Source organism: Eucyclogobius newberryi, unplaced genomic scaffold (genome assembly GCF_026437365.1).
Source record: "Eucyclogobius newberryi isolate DKJ021-1_F unplaced genomic scaffold, fEucNew1.0.hap1 SCAF_9, whole genome shotgun sequence".
In the NCBI taxonomy this organism is placed as follows: Eukaryota; Metazoa; Chordata; class Actinopteri; order Gobiiformes; family Gobiidae; genus Eucyclogobius; species Eucyclogobius newberryi.
Window position 1 is genome coordinate 32,090,631 of NW_027316532.1, and position 17,470 is coordinate 32,108,100.

The following is a 17,470-nucleotide window of genomic DNA, read 5'->3' on the forward strand; positions in this document are numbered from 1 at the left end:
AGGTATCGTCCATCACACAGATCCATGAACCAAAGTCACAGGTATCGTCACAGGTATCGTCCAGGTATCGTCCATCACACAGATCCATGGTTCAGATGAGTCCGCTCATAAACCCCGCCTCCGCCTCAGATCACAACAGACCGAGAAGAGCGCTGCAGCTTCTGTTTCTCACGACACATTTTTAATCATATTTGGACAAATTGGCCATGTCGGTAAGTATATGCTGTATTTCACTTGATTGAGCCTTGCATCTTGTGTGCCACTTTTATCCATGGATCTATGGCCATGTTATACAGCTTTGTGAAAGAAACTCTTAAGAAACATTTAGCCCAACAGACAGTTCAGTTACGTTATCTTAATTGCCATTCAGTGTCAACTATGTTAAACAGATGTCTGAATGTACATGGATATGAATGCATCACTTTATAGTAGTTTAACTAGTGTGTGAGACTTGTCCGGGCATGTCTGTTATTTTTTTTGTAGCTACAATACTTGGACCAGCCTGTAGAGGGTGTCTTATCTGACTATGTTTTTGCTTGTTGTTATTATTGTAATTTCCCCTTGATTCCATTGTAATATAGCAGTATATTTGTGATATAAAAATACAAAAATAAATGTGGTCATAATCGTCTGAACTTTGAATCAAATTTTGATCTGAATTGCAGCTGGCCAGAGATCTTATGCATCCTCTTTTCTCTGAGGAGCGTAGACGACATAAGAAGAAGAGACTCGTACAAAGCCCAAATTCTTACTTCATGGATGTTAAATGTACAGGTTAGTAGGGTCCATTCATGACATCAAACAGAATGAAAACTTGTTTATCGTCTCTTTCATTATAAACATTCAGGTTGCTACAAAATCAGCACCATCTTCAGCCATGCCCAGACAGTGGTCCCATGTGCCGGATGCTCCACTGTGCTGTGTCAGCCTTCTGGGGGGAAATGCAGACTCACTGAAGGTCAGACACATTTTGGTGTAGCAGAAATAGTTTACATTGTTTTAGTTTTCTGTAACCAATGTATAACCAAGAATATGTTTCTGTCATTCACAGGTTGCGCCTTCAGGAGGAAATGTTCTTAAATGCACGTTCAGTCATGTCAATAATGGGTGATATAACCATTTTATCTTTCTGATTGTTGTGGAATGAAATTATTTATCTGAATGAGTTTCTGTGTAGTCTTGTACTTCACTACTTTACGTTCCTGTAAAACTGTGCTGGTTTGGACAAAAATGCTATAACAGAAAATCACTTAGTAGTTTTAACCAAGGTGATTAATACAGTGTAACTCTGGACAATGAACATGCAACATACACCATGATTTTGTAAAACATTTATTGACAATGAGGGGATGGTGAACGAACGTCTTAATGGTCCCTGTGAAGAGTCAATAGACACTTCCAGTCATAGAATGGGATAAAACCTGTCTATATTAAACAGAAATAAACAATAATAAATTGACGACTATTTTATGTGTGTTCTTTGGTCTTGACATCCCATGACAAATGTGAGTTATATAAAGTCAATGCAATACAACATTTTGCTAACTTTCATTCTATATACAATAGATGTCTGTTGATATACTTTGAAAGTCCAATGATGGGTTTTACTTGCTCAACTATTGCCAGCTATGCGAAGTTGAATGGCTGAATAAGATAAAGAACGCTGCATTGTGATCTGGACATTTGTGACCAAATTATGCCATTTCACCAAGCACTGCAGTGTGGATAAATACACTACATTGTTGAACTACTGAACTGGGAGACGGTAAAGCACAAATGGTGAGTATTTCAAATCACCACCAGGTGGCACTTGAGTCCCTCTGACATAATGCTACATAATCCCCACCATTAAACACTCTGGACTGGCAACAAACTCTATATGATAGAAATTACATTAACTGAATGTCATGTTGAGCCATCTTAAGTGGTTATGAATTGTATTCCTGCCACTGTCTTTCCTGGAGATAACAACTGTAATTACAGCCAGACATATAAAAAGCATGGGGTTCATAATAACAGCATAAAAAATTAAAGTAAAATTGTGCCATAGAATAAAAAATCAAAGAAGATAAGGTTTAAGTTAATCCCCTTTACATGGGGAGAAAGGATTTTACGGCTCAACGTGTGGAATGGAGTCAAGCGCTGATGGTCCTTGGCATATTTTTCATCTTCACCGTCCCTCCTAAGGTGTTTATAAGTTGTTCAGTTCCTGCAAAGTCTGGTCCAGGACTTGGTGCATGCCCAGGTTTTCCTCTTTGGCATGTGATAATTTATCTGTGGGGAAAAAACAGAGTGTGTAAGAACATGAGGCATTTCTTGGACACACCAGCTTCAATTTCAGGTCCTTTGTAGATCTGTCACACAACATTCCTTATGAAAAAGAGGTGGTTTTAATCAACAGGTGTTTTGCTTAACAGCTTCGGGTGGTTGTGCCACATGCAAACATCTGAAAACACTGTGCTCATAATGTTAAAATGACTATCTTTTTGTGCATTAGTGTTTGTGAACCAGGCCAAAAATACGTGGAGTCACTCAAATATTTAAACCAATTCTCACCTTGAGAAACAAAACTTGATCATAGGTATAGAAAAAACTTAATGTTCAATAAATACAACTTGTCCCCGAATAACAATGGTGTAATATGTATAGACTTAAATGTAAAGAGTGACTGCATTGTTACTTATATTTAATCTTTTTTTATGCAAAGAGAGAAGGCACATATGAGAGAAGCAATTAGACAGAAAGGAGATGAACACAGAAAAAGCAGAGGCGTCTACAGAGATGTCATGTCATTGAGGGCATGGTCCAGCTCTTCACTAATGGCCTTGTACTTCAGCTTCTGAGCATACAACTCATCTGGAGGGCAGATGTCAACAGCAAGAACAGCAGGTGGCAAGGACAGCCGCGAGAAAGGCAAGAAATATGGACAGGTCAAGATGGAAGAAGACAAAATGAAGGTCAGTCATTTAGAAAAAGCACAATGAATGAGATTAAACATTGTACGTTAAGAGTTTAAACATTTTATGACAAGAATGTTTTATTTGATGGGTTGATGTACTTGGTGGACAATATAGCAATGCAAAACTATGACCTACTCCTGTTAAAAATGTGTGGAAACATGAATTTTCATTTAGTTGATGACAAGGAAAATGTCTAGTAAAATGTTGTCTATTAAGGGATAAAAAAAAAACACCAATACATTTGATGGTAGCTCAAAGTGAAATAGAGATTCTGATGATCAAATAACTGTACACTCTCCCTTGGATAGTGTCTCGTACCTTCAAGGTCGTCAATGGACTTTTCCAATTTGGCCACACTTCTCTCTGCGAACTCTGCACGAGTCTCAGCCTGACCACAAAACAAACACATGACTCAGAGCAATATGAGCAATACATGCTACATATATGCACTAGAGGCTTTAGATTGTGCATGTACGGTATGTGTACTGTCAAAATGCAGCATGTCAAAACTGTGCTCTCACCTCCTTCAATTTGTCAGTCAGGACTTTGATTTCTTCTTCATATTTATCTTCTTTTTCTGAGTACTGTAAGCAAAAATAAACACGTATTCATTTACTCATACAGGCTCAGTAGACATTAGAAAGCATATTATACGTAGAGTATGACAAAACTTGAATGTGGGTCTGCCCCCTGATTGTCTTTATGCTCTGCCTGGAAAGTTCCAAAATATGGCATGTTACAGCGGTGTTATACCATCCTTGTCTTGGATGGGCCACTCTCTATCCCTCTGTTTTTTGAGTGTATTCAGGATCTACAGACATAAACTGTGTCAGTCCTGGTCACATCTACTACCTGCTTCACTGTGGTTCTCCTCCAGGTTTCTCTTTTTTCTCCACCAGTTTTTTTTGCATTTTTCCTTGCTTAGAAGGAGGGTCTAAGGACAAGACCCTGAGACAGTTATCCATTTACTTGTTTCCTGTGAGTGGAGGCTAATTTGCTTGTCTTTTATTGACTAATAACGGTTTCATTGTTTAATTTCCATAAAATCAACATATTCATGAAGACTTCTGAGCCCTGTTTACTGTGAACATCTTTGTGGCGACGAGCACAAGTTCCAGGTAAGATATGTAGAGAGGCAAGCCTGCTCAGGTTTAATGCCGTACTTGGGAACATTCTAGGCAAAATGATAACATCACCATGGAGACAACACAACTAAAGTTACATAGTTCAGCTTTAAAATAAAACTGAGTATGGCCAAAGTCATAGATGGATGTTGTCTTTCTGATACTTTATTGGTTATGAACTCACCTTCTCAGCCTGAGCTTCTAAGGATTTGAGATTGTTGGTCACATTTTTCAACTCCTCCTCCAGATCACTAGCTTTACTGTTGAGGTAAATAAGATGATAAATATAATTGTTAACTTTAGGTTTGTGAGAGTTTTTCTGTTCAGCTCTTACCATTCTGAGAGTTCTGCCCTTTCCTCAGCCCTCTCCAGCTCGCCTTCCAAGATCACTAGTTTACGAGCCACCTGGACAAAAGAGACAAACAGACATTAATTCACAATAAACAAGAGGTTGTCCATGCCAAATAAATAAATAAACTATCACAGGCGAGTCTGATCACATGCCTCAGGGTGCACATCTCACCTCTTCGTATTTACGGTCCGCCTCCTCTGCAATGTGTTTGGCCTCCTTCAGCTGCATCTCCTGGATTTCCATCTTCTCCTCATCCTTCGATGCTCTGTTTTCAATCACCTTCATACCTCTGAGGAAAAATAGAACCAAATAAAAATAAATAAGTTGTATTTATTGTCTGTAGTTTTAAGTTAATAACAAAAGTTATACATTTTAGCCTCTTTGCCACACAGACCTTTCACTTTCATCTGCAGCTTTCTCTGCCTCCTCCAGTTTCTGCAGAGCGGTGGCTAGTCTTTCTTGGGCTCTGTCCAACTCTTCTTCCACGAGCTGGATCCTTCGATTCAGAGCAGCTACATCACCCTCTGCCTGAGAGAAGAAAACATTTCCCCAATGTTTTAAATTAAGATGATTTTCTAGGTGGAAATTGATTGAGTAAGAATATTATTGCCAACCTCCCAAATGTACAGTTACAAAACATGAACTAGACGCCATAACCTGGGCTGGCATATTTATTTCAAAATTAAATAAATATTGTGACCTATGCCTTTTAATGTGCTTCTTCCATCCATTTTCTACCGCTTTATCCGGGGCCGGCCGTCTAACCAGGGACTCCCAGACTTCCCCCTCCCCAGACACTTCCTCCAACTCCTCCTGGGGGATCCCGAGGCGTTCCCAGGCCAGCTGAGAGATATAGTCTCTCCAGCGTGTCCTGGGTCTTCCCCGGGGCCTCTTCCCGGTGGGACATGCCTGAAACAGGCGCCCAGGAGGCTCCGGAACAGATGCCCGAGCCACCTCAGCTGGCTCCTCTCGACGTGGAGGAGCAGCGGCTCTACTCCCCCCCTTGTGGCAGAGCTCCTCACCCTATCTCTAAGGGAGCACCCAGCCACCCGGCGGAGGAAACTCATTTCAACCGCTTGTATCCGCGATCTTGTTCTTTCGGTCATTACCCAAAGCTCATGACCATAGGTGAGGGTAGGAACGTAGACCTAGGAGCGAACGTATCACTGCAGCCGCTGCACCGATCCGCCTGTCAATCTCACATTCCATCCTTCCCTCACTCGTGAACAAGACCTCGAGATACTTGAACTCCTCCACTTGGGGCAAGGACTCCCCACCCACCTGAAGAGGGCAAGCCACCTTTTTCCGGTCGAGAACCATGGCCTCGGCTGCAAACCGTCCAAGTGCATGTTGCAGGTCCATGTTGGATGGAGCCATCAGGACAACATCGTCTGCAAACAGCAGAGGTGGAATCCTGTGGTCCCCAAACCGTACACCCTCCGACCCCTGACTGCGCCTAGAAATTCTGTCCATAAAAACTATGAACAGAACCGGTGACAAAGGGTAGCCCTGGCGGAGTCCAACATGCACTGGGAACAGGTCTGACTTACTGCCGGCAATGCGAACACAGCTCCTGCTCCGGTCATACAGGGACCGGACAGCCCTGAGCAAAGGGCCCCGGACCCCGTACTCCCGGAGCACCCCCCAAAGGACACCCCGAGGGACACGGTCGAAAGCCTTCTCCAGATCCACAAAGCACATGTGGACTGGTTGGGCAAACTCCCATGAACCCTAGAGCACCCGATGGAGGGTATAGAGCTGGTCCAGTGTTCCACGACCGGGACGAAAACCACTCTGCTCCTCCTGAATCCGAGGTTCGTCTATCGGTCGGATTCTCCTTTACAGTACCTTGGAATAGACCTTACCGGGGAGGCTGAGGAGTGTGATCCCTCTGTAGTTGGAACACACCCTCCGGTCCCCCTTCTTGAACAGAGGGACCACCACCCCGGTCTGCCAGTCCAGAGGCACGGTCCCCGAACGCCACGCGATGTTGCAGAGACGTGTCAACCAAGACAGTCCTACAACATCCAGATACTTTAGGTACTCAGGGCAGATCTCAACCACCCCCGGAGCCCTGCCACCGAGGAGTTTGCGAACAACCTCAGTGACTTCAGCTTGGGTGATGGATGAGCCAGCCTCCGAGTCCCCGGTTTCTACTTCCTTTTCAGAAGATGTGACTGAGGGATTAAGGAGGTCCTCAAAGTATTCCTTCCACCGTCCGACGACAGTCGAGGTCAGCAGGCCTCCACCCGCACCGTAGACGGTGTTGGTGAGGCACTGCTTCCCCCTCCTGAGGCGCCGGATGGTTTGCCAGAATTTCTTTGGGGGCGACCGATAGTCCTTCTTGCTTTTCATAAATCAATACTTACTTACAGAAGCAGTAGAAAATAAAATATTGTTATAGCTCTAATCAATTACAAAAAAGTTTATTATATTCTATTCCATCAAAATTGGCATCGGATATTATTTTTAGTATTACAACAACACTACTCCCAACTCACAAAGAGGGCCAGCTTCTTAGAAATCCGTGACCTTTACATCCATATACTGTAACCGTTTTATTCTTTAATCATTAATCAACATTGTGATAACAATAATCAGGTTATATTTTTGCAATCCACCAGCGCCTATAGGTTGAAGTTCAAGTATCACTCAAATTCTCTGAGATATGTTTGATATTTAACACAATTTACTTACTTTTTTAAGAACTATTCTTGTATTGTTATTTGTGAGCTATTTGTGTCCAAGTGATCAATAAAGTTTGTCCAAGCAAAAAAACAACGGAAACAGCCTGTTAAATTCAAGACGAAAGTGCGGAGAAATAGAAATATATATATCATACACTGCCTATAGGAGAGATTTGATATGAGACAGGAAACTTCTGTCAACGTTAAATTGTCTCCAAACAGTCAGCAAGTGATGTTGCAGTAACCTAATCCAAACATATTATGAAAGTAAACTCGTAAATCAGTCCACCACCATCTTGAAATCCATTTAGAAAAGTGTTCTACATAAGTGCACATCTGTTGACACCACATCTGCTGCATGCTGCTGAATTAAACCAGGGCCTTGAATAACAGATACTATTACTTCCTGACTCCCGACTGAATCAATGTGCTCTGAGGAATGCTGTCTGCTCTGCACACAAACAAACCTGCTATTCATCCACTTAAGTTCAACAAAAAATAGCACATTATGCACTGTACAACAGACACACACCCTCACAAATATACAACAGGGCTCTTGAAGCTCAATAAATGTTAGTTGTAAAGTCTGTCATAACCACACCACATGTTGGTCTAACATTTACTATCAGCATCTAATTTTTGATCACATTCATTCAAATACACATTGGGTATTCCCTTCCCACAAAGACAGAGCACTCATTTTAGACAAGCCCTTATGCCTGCCATTCAACAACAAAAATACTACATGAATGAAAATAATTTAGTCAACTAGATTTAGACCTGTCACAATAAATGCATGCCCTATTTGATTCTATAAATGTTGTTTTTATTATTGTTCATCATTGTATGTTGCACCAAATCACCAAAGCAAATTCCTATGTGTGTCAATTTTGTTCATTGACAATGGCAAAAAAACTTTTCTGATTCTGATAACAATATCGACTTTCAGTAGACTACAGCTGGAACAATATTTATTGTTTGTACATCTTCTTTGTACAAGTGAGAATTATTTTTATTATCTTTATGTTGTAGAATCAGATCTGAGATTTAGAGGGTCAAATAGGTGACTTCTATGACAAATTATGTCAGTGTTTAATTCAGGTTTATAGTTGTTGCAGCTCATGTCAAGATATTGTACATGCATTTACTATAATATACATTTATACTGGGATTATTAGTGTCAAATTATTTTCAATATTATCAATTTGATGTAGCAATAAATCATACTTCAATACCGGTATTTGCTTTTGTAAAAGCCCAAACTAGATACCAAAACAATTAATGTCAATCCACATATGCATTCTACATTTCTGAACCAACAGGAGTATAGTAAGATCATATAGTGGTAATGAGGAATAACTCAAAGCAACCAAAGGGGAATCCTGAAAGAGCTGACAGGAAGTCTTCTGAAGCTTTATTCTTTCATTTCCCCTCTTTGATGATCTCTGTGTGAGGCGATTTTCTCTGTCAGTGACCACGCTGCTTCCTCACCCGCTTACATTCTTGGGCCCACTGGGATGAACTATGCCTTATATGGTAAAACGCTGGAGAAAGTTTGCAGATGATTGTGGCCGTAAACACAAGCCCTATACTTAAGCACTTACAGGAAGCAAAACAGACTACTACTAGCTTATTTAACTAGTTTAATAGTCCATCTTGACATTGTTTATTTAGTAGCACAGTCTGCCGCCAGAACACCTGAAGAGGCGAGTTCGATTCCCAACTCTGACTATTTACTGCATGTTCTCCCTTCTCTCTCATTCCCCATTTCATTCTCATCTGCCCTGTCCAGTAAAGCCTACGGGCCAAAAATACTTTAGAAAAAGAAACAAAACGAAGGTGGGTGTGATATTGAGTGAAGCAAAGGAGAAGTAAAAAAGAAAATCTATTACTGGCTGATTCAGGGCAGTGGGTTAATGAGCTGCACAGTGCTGTTAGCTCAGAGTTATTTCTGACTCTGCAGCATACACAAAGTACAATGACTGCAATCTTATGGCGTGAAAAATATATATGTATATAAGATTTTAATAGAAAACTTATTTTTCTTAGTTGTCCTACATGGTTCAAAAGCAATCAATATTGTGGTCCCTCAAAACTGAGGTCAGCGCTTCACAGTTCATGTAAACATTCTTGTAATGAAACTCCCTTTGCAACGAGCCCACATGTGCTTCTTGAATCTAAAAACATTGGAAAAAACAATAGGTCCTATAATAAGGCCAGAGATGTTAATATGGTGTTGTGTGAATAAAAATGGTCTTCAAGTACATTATGCACACTCTAGAGTTGCTGTATAAAAAGTGCAAATGAATATTGCAGCTCGGCCACAATCAGACCACTGACCAGAGTTTCCCCACAATGGCTAACATGTGGCAGTTAAATTTGGAAAGTTTAGCTATAAAAACTCTAAAATCAGGAAGTATTTTTTTCGCCATGAAATCAGTTATAATTATGTGGACACACAACACTTCAGCATCTGTATAGAATTTTCAAAGAGAAAATCTTATATCCCTATTCTTCTGTAATGATATAGTTATAAATATAACTATGTGTAATAACGTACACTTTCTTCCAAGCCTAAGGGCCAGAGTAAACTTTAAAGTTTGTAATTGTCCTGGATTGGAGCTTAGGGACAGGAAGTGTTACGAGTAGAGCACAGGAAGTGTGGACCAGAGTCGGCAGACAACATCCCGGGAGGGGCAGCACTGCTGTATTAACCAATCATCATTAGATGTGTAACTTCCCTATGTTGTTAAGGTATGTCCCTAATGTAGTTTTAGATCATATAATGTCATATAATGACTAGCATTTTAATCTATCAAATTGAGTGACCCCCTAAATAACCATGACAGCTGTTGTGTGCCATAACATGAAAAATAACAATTAGTGAGATTAGGACAATTATCCCTTGTCACAGGCAGAAACACTTCCCTAACCTATAGTGTCATCAATACTCTTATGCACCAATATATTTGTGATTTGTGTTTGCGAACTATGTTAATTGACAATGGTAATAAAAACGATTCTGATTCTGATAAAATAGTCATATGTCTCCAGAAGTCAAAACCACACCATAACTAACTAATAACTATTACACATTATAGTGTGAAATGTGGCTAACAGTTTTGATCTAGCAGCATCCACATTTCCAAAAGAGTGATTCATCTTAACATGCTCAGTGAGGTTCCTGTTGTGATCTTACTACAGAAGAAAGGCTTTTTGTGCCAAGGAATCTCTTCAGGTCGGCCTAATTATTCACATATGGGACCACACCACACACACGCAGCTGACCTGGCGGCTTCTTTTCCATGTAGCTGCACTAGTTCAGCATCATCTATTGCATTTGTGAATATCTTTGCCACTGTTTAGTCAACAATAATACATAATTAGGCTATATATATTACAATTCAATATAATATTCGGAAAGTAGGTAGCGTAACATGATGACAAAGATAATCTGGTTGGACACCCATTGACTGCTGTCACTGACAACAACTATTTCTTCAATGGTGACCAATAGTAACCAAATAAACAAAGGCTGATCTCCCCCTCTCATCACCATCATCATACCTTCATATCTATACAGCCGCGCCTTCCTCTCCTACTCTCCCTTAGTCACTACGTCAACATTTGTCCTATCATTAACCACATTGTCATAAAGAATCATGTGAAACTAGCTGAGAATGCATTTAACTGCCCTGCTAAGCACTTCTTGGGGCTGTAAAAGCAGGTGCCTCAGACACAGCCTCTGGATCGGTGCAAAGGCTATTTGTAAAACTATGAATTACAGTTTGTATAATTTTTGGGCACGAGACAGTTCAATGCAATTCCTAATAACTGTGTGTGGTAACTAGTAATTTCCTATGGAGGTGTGTGTGTATGTGTGTGTGTGTGTGTGTGTATGTGTCTGTGTGTGTATGTGTGTGTGTGTCTGTGTGTGTGTGTGTATGTGTGTATGTGTCTGTGTCTGTGTGTATGTGTCTGTGTGTGCATGTGTCTGTGTGTGTGTGTGTGTGTGTGTCTGTGTTTCCATTTGTCTGCCTCCTCCAAACAGACTGTTGCTCTACTCCCACTAAGTCGAAGGTAGCAAGTTGAACCACGTAGTAATAATATTGTCTATGATAGGCCTATGAATGAATCCAGAACATTTGTTTTTGCTAAACATGACTTGTCTACGTGGTCCTTTATCCTCAATGGCTGTGCGTAGCGGCCTAGTCGGCGCGCACTGGGCATGCGCAAAGGAACCTGCAGGAATCCAAACTTTTTTTTTTCTCCTCCGCTGGACCAACGCCTTTGCCTTGTGGCACAATCACGCACGCGAATGAATTAACGCGCCGCGATGGTTCGATAAACCGCAATAAAGTCCCCCCCGCGCCGGGCGTGTGAGTGTGAAGAAGCAGGATACAGCAAGAGAGAGAGAGAGAGATACAGCGCGTTACAAATGTGTCTCACTTGTTCCCGCTGGTCCCGCTCTCTGTCCAGCTCTCTCTGCAGGTTTTGAGCTCGATCCTCGGCGTCGTCCGCCTGCTGCTGCAAACTCTGGATCTTTCTCTTGACGGAATCCACGGAGTTGACGCCTGCCATCGTCGCGCACTGCTTTTGATGTACGAGAGAGGAGCCGCTTGCTTTTGCTTTGTTTCCTTCGGATTAAGGAACGACCCAAGTACAACTCACACAAAAAAAAAAGAGCGACCGCACAAAAAGAGCCGATGTCCGGTCGAGTCTTTGAATGGGAATGGATGGTTCGAGTGCAACGCAAGTCACATAACCACGGTGTGCGAACGCGATGTGTCTTCCGCTCGTCGGGAATGTAAAAAGTTGGCGTGTTTGGTTAAAAGTGAGAGAGAGAGATAGACCCACACAGACAGAGAGAGAGAGAGAGAGAGAGACGGGGGCGATGACGTCACTGAGGGCGGGGCGTGGGCTCACTGTGGCTCGAGCGGTCACAGACTTTGAAGGAGGAGAAACCATTAGAATAGATCCATGGTAGAAACAAATACTTTTTTTTTTTTACACATTTGTAGCCTAATGTTGCACCATTGAAGGATGCAACTGTTCTATTCACCTTGAAGAAATGTTACAACTTCTGTGAGCCCTCTTCAGTTGAGCTTATCATTTAAAATAGCAGAGATAGCAGATTTTAAATGGTTTTCTTTTTGACTTATGTTGTTGGTGTTGTTGTTGTTTTTTTAATCATTGTTCATTGTTTTATGTTGCACCGAATCATCAAAGCAAGTTCCCATGTTTGTCAATTCTGTTCATTGGCAATAAACCTTTTCTGATTCTGATTCTGAAATTGTAGTGTCATTTGTAGTGATAGTGTCAAATTGTAGTGATTTGGAGAATTGTCGTACGATTTGTGATGTTGCTATGCTGTTAAGTTTGCCTGGCCAGCTAAGAATACACTACAAAACGTCACAAAAATGTACAGGAACGATCAATCTGGAACTGTCCAAACCTAAAAAATAATAAATTAAATACAACATAAAAGTCTCATTGACGGACAGTGTTACACATGTTTGCTCATAGGCCGTGATTGCTGCTCATTGTCATTTTGCTCATTCAAACCTTGATTTGAATGATGTCGTCCTGGTCTGGCCTGTCATGCCCTGTGTACTTATCGTTTCCTATTCACATAACAGGCCTATGAGCAAACACTTTGGCTGAATGGGCAAGTAGGCCAGTAACTGCAGCTCTTACAGCCGGGACTTCAGCTCTAAATGGCCTCTGTAAACTCACTACAAGAACGCTCCCTGATCATTTGCATCCTCTTCTGATCAAGCCCATTATTTTGGCCTCGCACCGGAACAGCTCGGCGCATTGATTTCATTAAAGACAGGAGTGTGGCGCTTTCTGTTTGTCTTTGCTGCATTCTTCAAATACCAGAGCAACCCCCCACTCCCCCTCGCTGCTGCCCGACCAAATACTGTTCACAATAAACCGAAAGTGTAACTGTGCCCGCTGTCCAAACAACAATCATACATAAGGACATTGATTGCTTGTGTTTGTCAGCGTATGGCCCATATGCATGAACCAGTCTTTTAACTCTTTATGGAGCATTTTTGTGATGTTCTTTCCCATGACCCTCCAGTGTTCTCCAAATTGATGAGGTGTGGTGGTCCCTATGTGAATTCATGATGAGTCTAACTGCTTCCTTTGATAAATGACTTGGGTAAGTCGTGGATAGTGGCTTTCAATCGTAATATCAGTATAGTGTGCATAGTTTTGTCCTTGTTATCTGTATGAATGGGCGTACTAGTTCTCAGTGGCAGCCTTAATAGCGGTTGATTATTCAAAACAGATTCATTCAGGTTCAGAGGAGGCACTGTAAATGCAAGTGGTGAGATCTGGGCCACTTTTCCCTGCAGTGTGAATCCAGCCGCAGTTTGTGCTTCTTTTGTCCGGCAGTCCACTTGACCCACTTTGCATACGCCGCTGTTCTGAGTTTATTGAATCAGTGTGTGAGGAGACGCTGTGGTCCAGGTATTTTAAAGTCTGTACGGTTCAGACACTTCCTTCTTTTAGTGCTGCCCTGTGTTTCCATGGGATATCCTCCGCAAGGTTTACACAATGCCACATCTCAGGGCACGGAGAATGAGATGTTTATTTTTCTGCGAAGTAACTCACATTTTTACTTTGTGGGTTGTAACCAGGCTCTAAGGCACTACTTAACTTTAAAACAAGATGAAATGCATAAAGCAAGTTAAAAAAATGTATTATTATATATTATTACTAATGAAGTACTCTGAATGAAGTATTTTGTTAAGTAAAACTACATATACAGGTGCAAAAGAATTACTCAAGTTTGACATATAAATAACTGAGTAGGTCAAAGTATTGATGTGCTCAATTAGCGTGAAAAGTAAAAGTATTTCACACAGAATTTGAGAACTATAGAGTCAAATAGTAGGTAGGTAGTAATAGTAGGGATACTGATAAAGAATTGTGCTGATTTTAAGGAGCAACTTCATCTTATTTTGTCTTTTTATTTTTATTTTGGTTACTCAAAGCCAGGACTATAACTCAAAACCTTTAGGCAGAATGTTATCTAAAGTAACTTAAAAAATGGAATGGCATAGAAAGTACAGAAATGACTCTCTCTCTGTAGTAAAGTAAAAGTAAACAGCATCAACTGAAAAAAATATGACTTAAGTGCAGTACTTTTACTTTTGTGCTTAGATATTTCCACCGCTGCTGATGATCTCAAGTGTAAAGTTGCACTACGGTGTTGCTTGAAGCCAATATAAAGAATACTGGTTCCAATGTAACTCCTGTACAGCTTAATTTGAATGCTATCACTAATTCTCCTTGGTATTAGTAGTTCACTTTTGACATTTTGACAAGACGATGACATTCTATCTCACTGAATACGTCTTTCTTTTTTACTCAAGGATCAGCGTACATCTTATGGTTTCATTATTGCAGACTCGCAGTAGACGTTCCTGAGTTGTCCACATGCAGTTTTGCAAACCCACAGACTAACACTGAGGTCTGTGTCGCTGCCAACTATCTCAAATATGATCCCTTACCCAGATTGCACATAATTATCCACAGCAGTACAGTTTTCTTTTCCTAATGTCATGCTACATTTACCAGAGTTATTTCAGAGTACATGGATCAGATAACGTCGCAGAACTCCTCCACCTCGTTGTCTCCTACGCTGAGCTCGACTGTCATGCGTTGGGGTCGGAGCTGCGGTTCATCCGAGCGCTCGTCTTTCAGTGGCTTCGCAGGAATGTAAGGGTTCTGAAGGGTTCTGTGGCCCTCGCACCGGATCAAAGCGGACTCGCAGCTGGTACTGGATTAGACAAAGTCCAGCTGCATGGGGCATAATGAGCGATGGTTTCCCAGTGCCATGGAAACTTGAGTGCTGCGCGTCCGTGTTGCCAAGAGTTGAGGCGACACAAAAGAAGCGAGGCACAAAATAATACAGGCATCCATTTAGGACCAGAACGAAAGGTTTAACAGAGGAATGAAGAGTCGTGACCGGGATTTGTGTGGTAGCTGTAAAGTGCTCTATAATATACACTTGATTGATTGATTGATTGATTGATTGATTGATTGATAATAACAGTTAGAAGCATTTATTTGTGTAGTTTTGTCAAAAGATAGAAATGCTAGCCCCTCTACAATGGCAAATGTAAAAAAAAACATTGAAGGACATGAGTTGTTTACATCTTTCTTTTCTGGTGTGGTGAGCTCTACGCAGATACTTTATACTCACATCTGCAGCTTTCTTCTCAGACAGTTCTAGTTTTTCTTGAGCATCTTTGAGCCCCTCAGAGAATTTGTCCAGTTCATCTTCAGTCTGCTTCATCTTCTTCTGCAGATCCATCAGCTCCTCCTCCATCTACAGACGGGTCAGAAGTGATATTCGTATATATATTAACATTATTTTTATTATACCTTTATATAATGTGCTGTTGTTTATTTTTTAGATGTACATTCTGAAAAATACAAATAAAAAATGGATATCCTGATTGTTTTGGAATCGGTTGGATATATATCTAAACTGCATGGTAATACAAAATGAATGTATTGTTTTTTGTTGGAAATTATATTCAATATTTTTTCTGTATTAGTAGTTTTATATAATTTTAGCTTTGTACAGGACACTGATAAAGCTGTTTTGTAGTGGCTCATGTTGGAAATGTTTGAAGCGTTATGACTTCCTATCAGTCTTTCGTGCAGATGAATGGTGATATGCAGACCTTAATCTTCTTTACAAATACCACTGAAGCCCATGTGTGTTCACAGTGAGTAAGTGTTTGACCTAATCAGTATCTCTCCCCCTGAAGTGCAGACGATAATCCTCATGAATTTCACTCCGTCATAGTTTCTCTGTAGGTTACAGTGAGTGATAACTTTAACTACCGGCTTAATAAATGTGGGCACTATTTGTATGTGTGCAAGTGGAAACAGTTGGCTATATGTTGTGTTTTACATTAGACTTCCATATGGACTGGACATACTGGACATAATCTTTATTACCTCAGACTAATGAGATGTCACCCTCTTCACCTCGCTCTAACAGTGGGTGGTCTGAGCCAAATTACCGACCAATATGTGTGGCTTACTCTTGTGACAGTTGCTATTCCACTATACAGCAAATAAACACTTACAATACAGTACAATATATATGACTCACTCTTGTTTTTCTGGTATTCTCAATCACACACACACACACACACACACACACACACACACACAAGGTTACACAGTGCACCTTTACATTCAGTCATCAAACATTACCATTAGCGGTGACAAAAATAAATCTTAAACTGTCCCAAAACATTTATTCAAAGCGTTTACATTCACCAAAATGATTAACTATTATTTTGAGCAGTCTATAAACCTACAGTTTACGTCGTGATGGTATGTTTGGTATTTTGTAAGCCAGCTTATGTTAGCAGCTTAACCACTTCGAGCCATTCTGCATTTACAATGCACACATTTTCAATAAGATTCATGCATAATTCTGTACTTTTTTCCCACTTTTACTACTGTTTGCTATTCAGTAAAACGTCCCACCTGCTTGCACTTATCCTCAGCTGCTTTCTTGTCTGTCTCCGCCTGCTCTGCCCGGTCAATGGCATTCTCCTTGTCCAACTTCAGCATTTGCATCTTCTTCTTGATTGCCTCCATGGTTGTGGTTCCTCTTTGAGATGATAGAAGGAAAGTTTCGAGAAGAAGCCTGGCACCGTGTCTTGCCGAGGTCGAGTTGAAAGGCGCGAAGAGTTTGACAAAGTTATAGAGGCAGAAAGGCAAGAGGGAGAGAACGCCAGGCAGAAGTGAACAGGGATGGAGAGTAGGAGCCCTATATGGGTAGCACCAAAACCTGCCTCTGGTTTCTGATCACCTCCCTCTCTCTCCTACTGCACCCATCCACTCAGCACTCAGCATCCACTTCACTGCGGCTATCACAGCACTCATACAAGGGTTTCTAAACACAGGAGAAGTCAGGCCTGTGACCGCGGCTCCTCTCCTTATTTGGGATGCTGCACGGAGACAGGCACCAGGCGAAAGAGAGCCACAGAGGTGCAGGTTTCCACATATAACCCGATGGATAACAGTGCTGGGACACTTTATCAAGCACTCAAGAGAAACGTTTATATTGGTGGGTGAGACAATGCCGTGTAAAGTTGAAGGTGGCTTTTTGTAATGTTCTTTTCAAAGGTTTTTCCCGAATGGTTCGTTTTATCTTTTAGATTTTACAAAGCAAATAAGGAACATAATATGCCTTCTGTGCGTAGATATAAAAACACTAATAAAATATTGTCTCTATGGTTGTAGTTGAAAATTCCTTTATGTTTAAACAAAACAAACTAAAAAAAATCCTACTTTCATTTA

General features: G+C 41.0%; 3 protein-coding genes across 6 annotated transcripts in view; 2 read left to right on the top strand and 1 right to left on the bottom strand.

The window, feature by feature from the left end:
- The window catches only part of fam32a (family with sequence similarity 32 member A), a 139,984-nt gene that overhangs the window by 36,497 nt on the left and 86,017 nt on the right, over positions 1 to 17,470 (top strand). The window lies entirely within an intron of this gene.
- LOC140353446 (small ribosomal subunit protein eS27-like) lies at positions 552 to 1,460 on the top strand. The gene is made up of 3 exons (XM_072438019.1): positions 552 to 774; positions 848 to 958; positions 1,052 to 1,460. The coding sequence occupies exons 1-3, from the start codon at positions 681 to 683 to the stop codon at positions 1,078 to 1,080; spliced, it is 234 nt and encodes a 77-aa protein (XP_072294120.1). The 5' UTR covers positions 552 to 680; the 3' UTR covers positions 1,081 to 1,460.
- tpm4a (tropomyosin 4a) lies at positions 1,317 to 16,977 on the bottom strand. 4 transcript variants are annotated; one of them, XM_072438013.1, is made up of 9 exons: positions 16,652 to 16,976; positions 15,345 to 15,470; positions 4,831 to 4,964; positions 4,608 to 4,725; positions 4,419 to 4,489; positions 4,269 to 4,344; positions 3,482 to 3,544; positions 3,279 to 3,348; positions 1,317 to 2,274 (listed from the first exon to the last, which is right to left on the bottom strand). In XM_072438013.1, the coding sequence occupies exons 1-9, from the start codon at positions 16,763 to 16,765 to the stop codon at positions 2,192 to 2,194; spliced, it is 855 nt and encodes a 284-aa protein (XP_072294114.1). In that variant the 5' UTR covers positions 16,766 to 16,976; the 3' UTR covers positions 1,317 to 2,191. The 4 variants fall into 4 exon arrangements, with proteins under 4 accessions (XP_072294114.1, XP_072294116.1, XP_072294115.1 ...); XM_072438014.1 differs by lacking the exon at positions 1,317 to 2,274 and adding an exon at positions 2,674 to 2,856 and having other exon boundaries at positions 16,652 to 16,977; XM_072438015.1 differs by lacking the exons at positions 15,345 to 15,470; positions 16,652 to 16,976 and adding an exon at positions 11,573 to 11,741.

What these genes read in the sequence shown, in the direction of transcription:
- tpm4a (XM_072438013.1), bottom strand. Translation starts at nt 16,765, where the DNA reads ATGGAGGCAATCAAGAAGAAGATGCAAATGCTGAAGTTGGACAAGGAG. An exon ending in CGGACCGTAAATACGAAGAG is followed by an intron (nt 4,490 to 4,607) that starts GTGAGATGTGCA and finishes TCTTTTGTCCAG; the next exon opens with GTGGCTCGTAAACTAGTGAT. An exon ending in GTCCATTGACGACCTTGAAG is followed by an intron (nt 2,275 to 3,278) that starts GTACGAGACACT and finishes TTTTCCCCACAG; the next exon opens with ATAAATTATCACATGCCAAA.
- LOC140353446 (XM_072438019.1), top strand. Translation starts at nt 681, where the DNA reads ATGCATCCTCTTTTCTCTGAGGAGCGTAGACGACATAAGAAGAAGAGA. An exon ending in CATGGATGTTAAATGTACAG is followed by an intron (nt 775 to 847) that starts GTTAGTAGGGTC and finishes ATAAACATTCAG; the next exon opens with GTTGCTACAAAATCAGCACC. An exon ending in GAAATGCAGACTCACTGAAG is followed by an intron (nt 959 to 1,051) that starts GTCAGACACATT and finishes TGTCATTCACAG; the next exon opens with GTTGCGCCTTCAGGAGGAAA.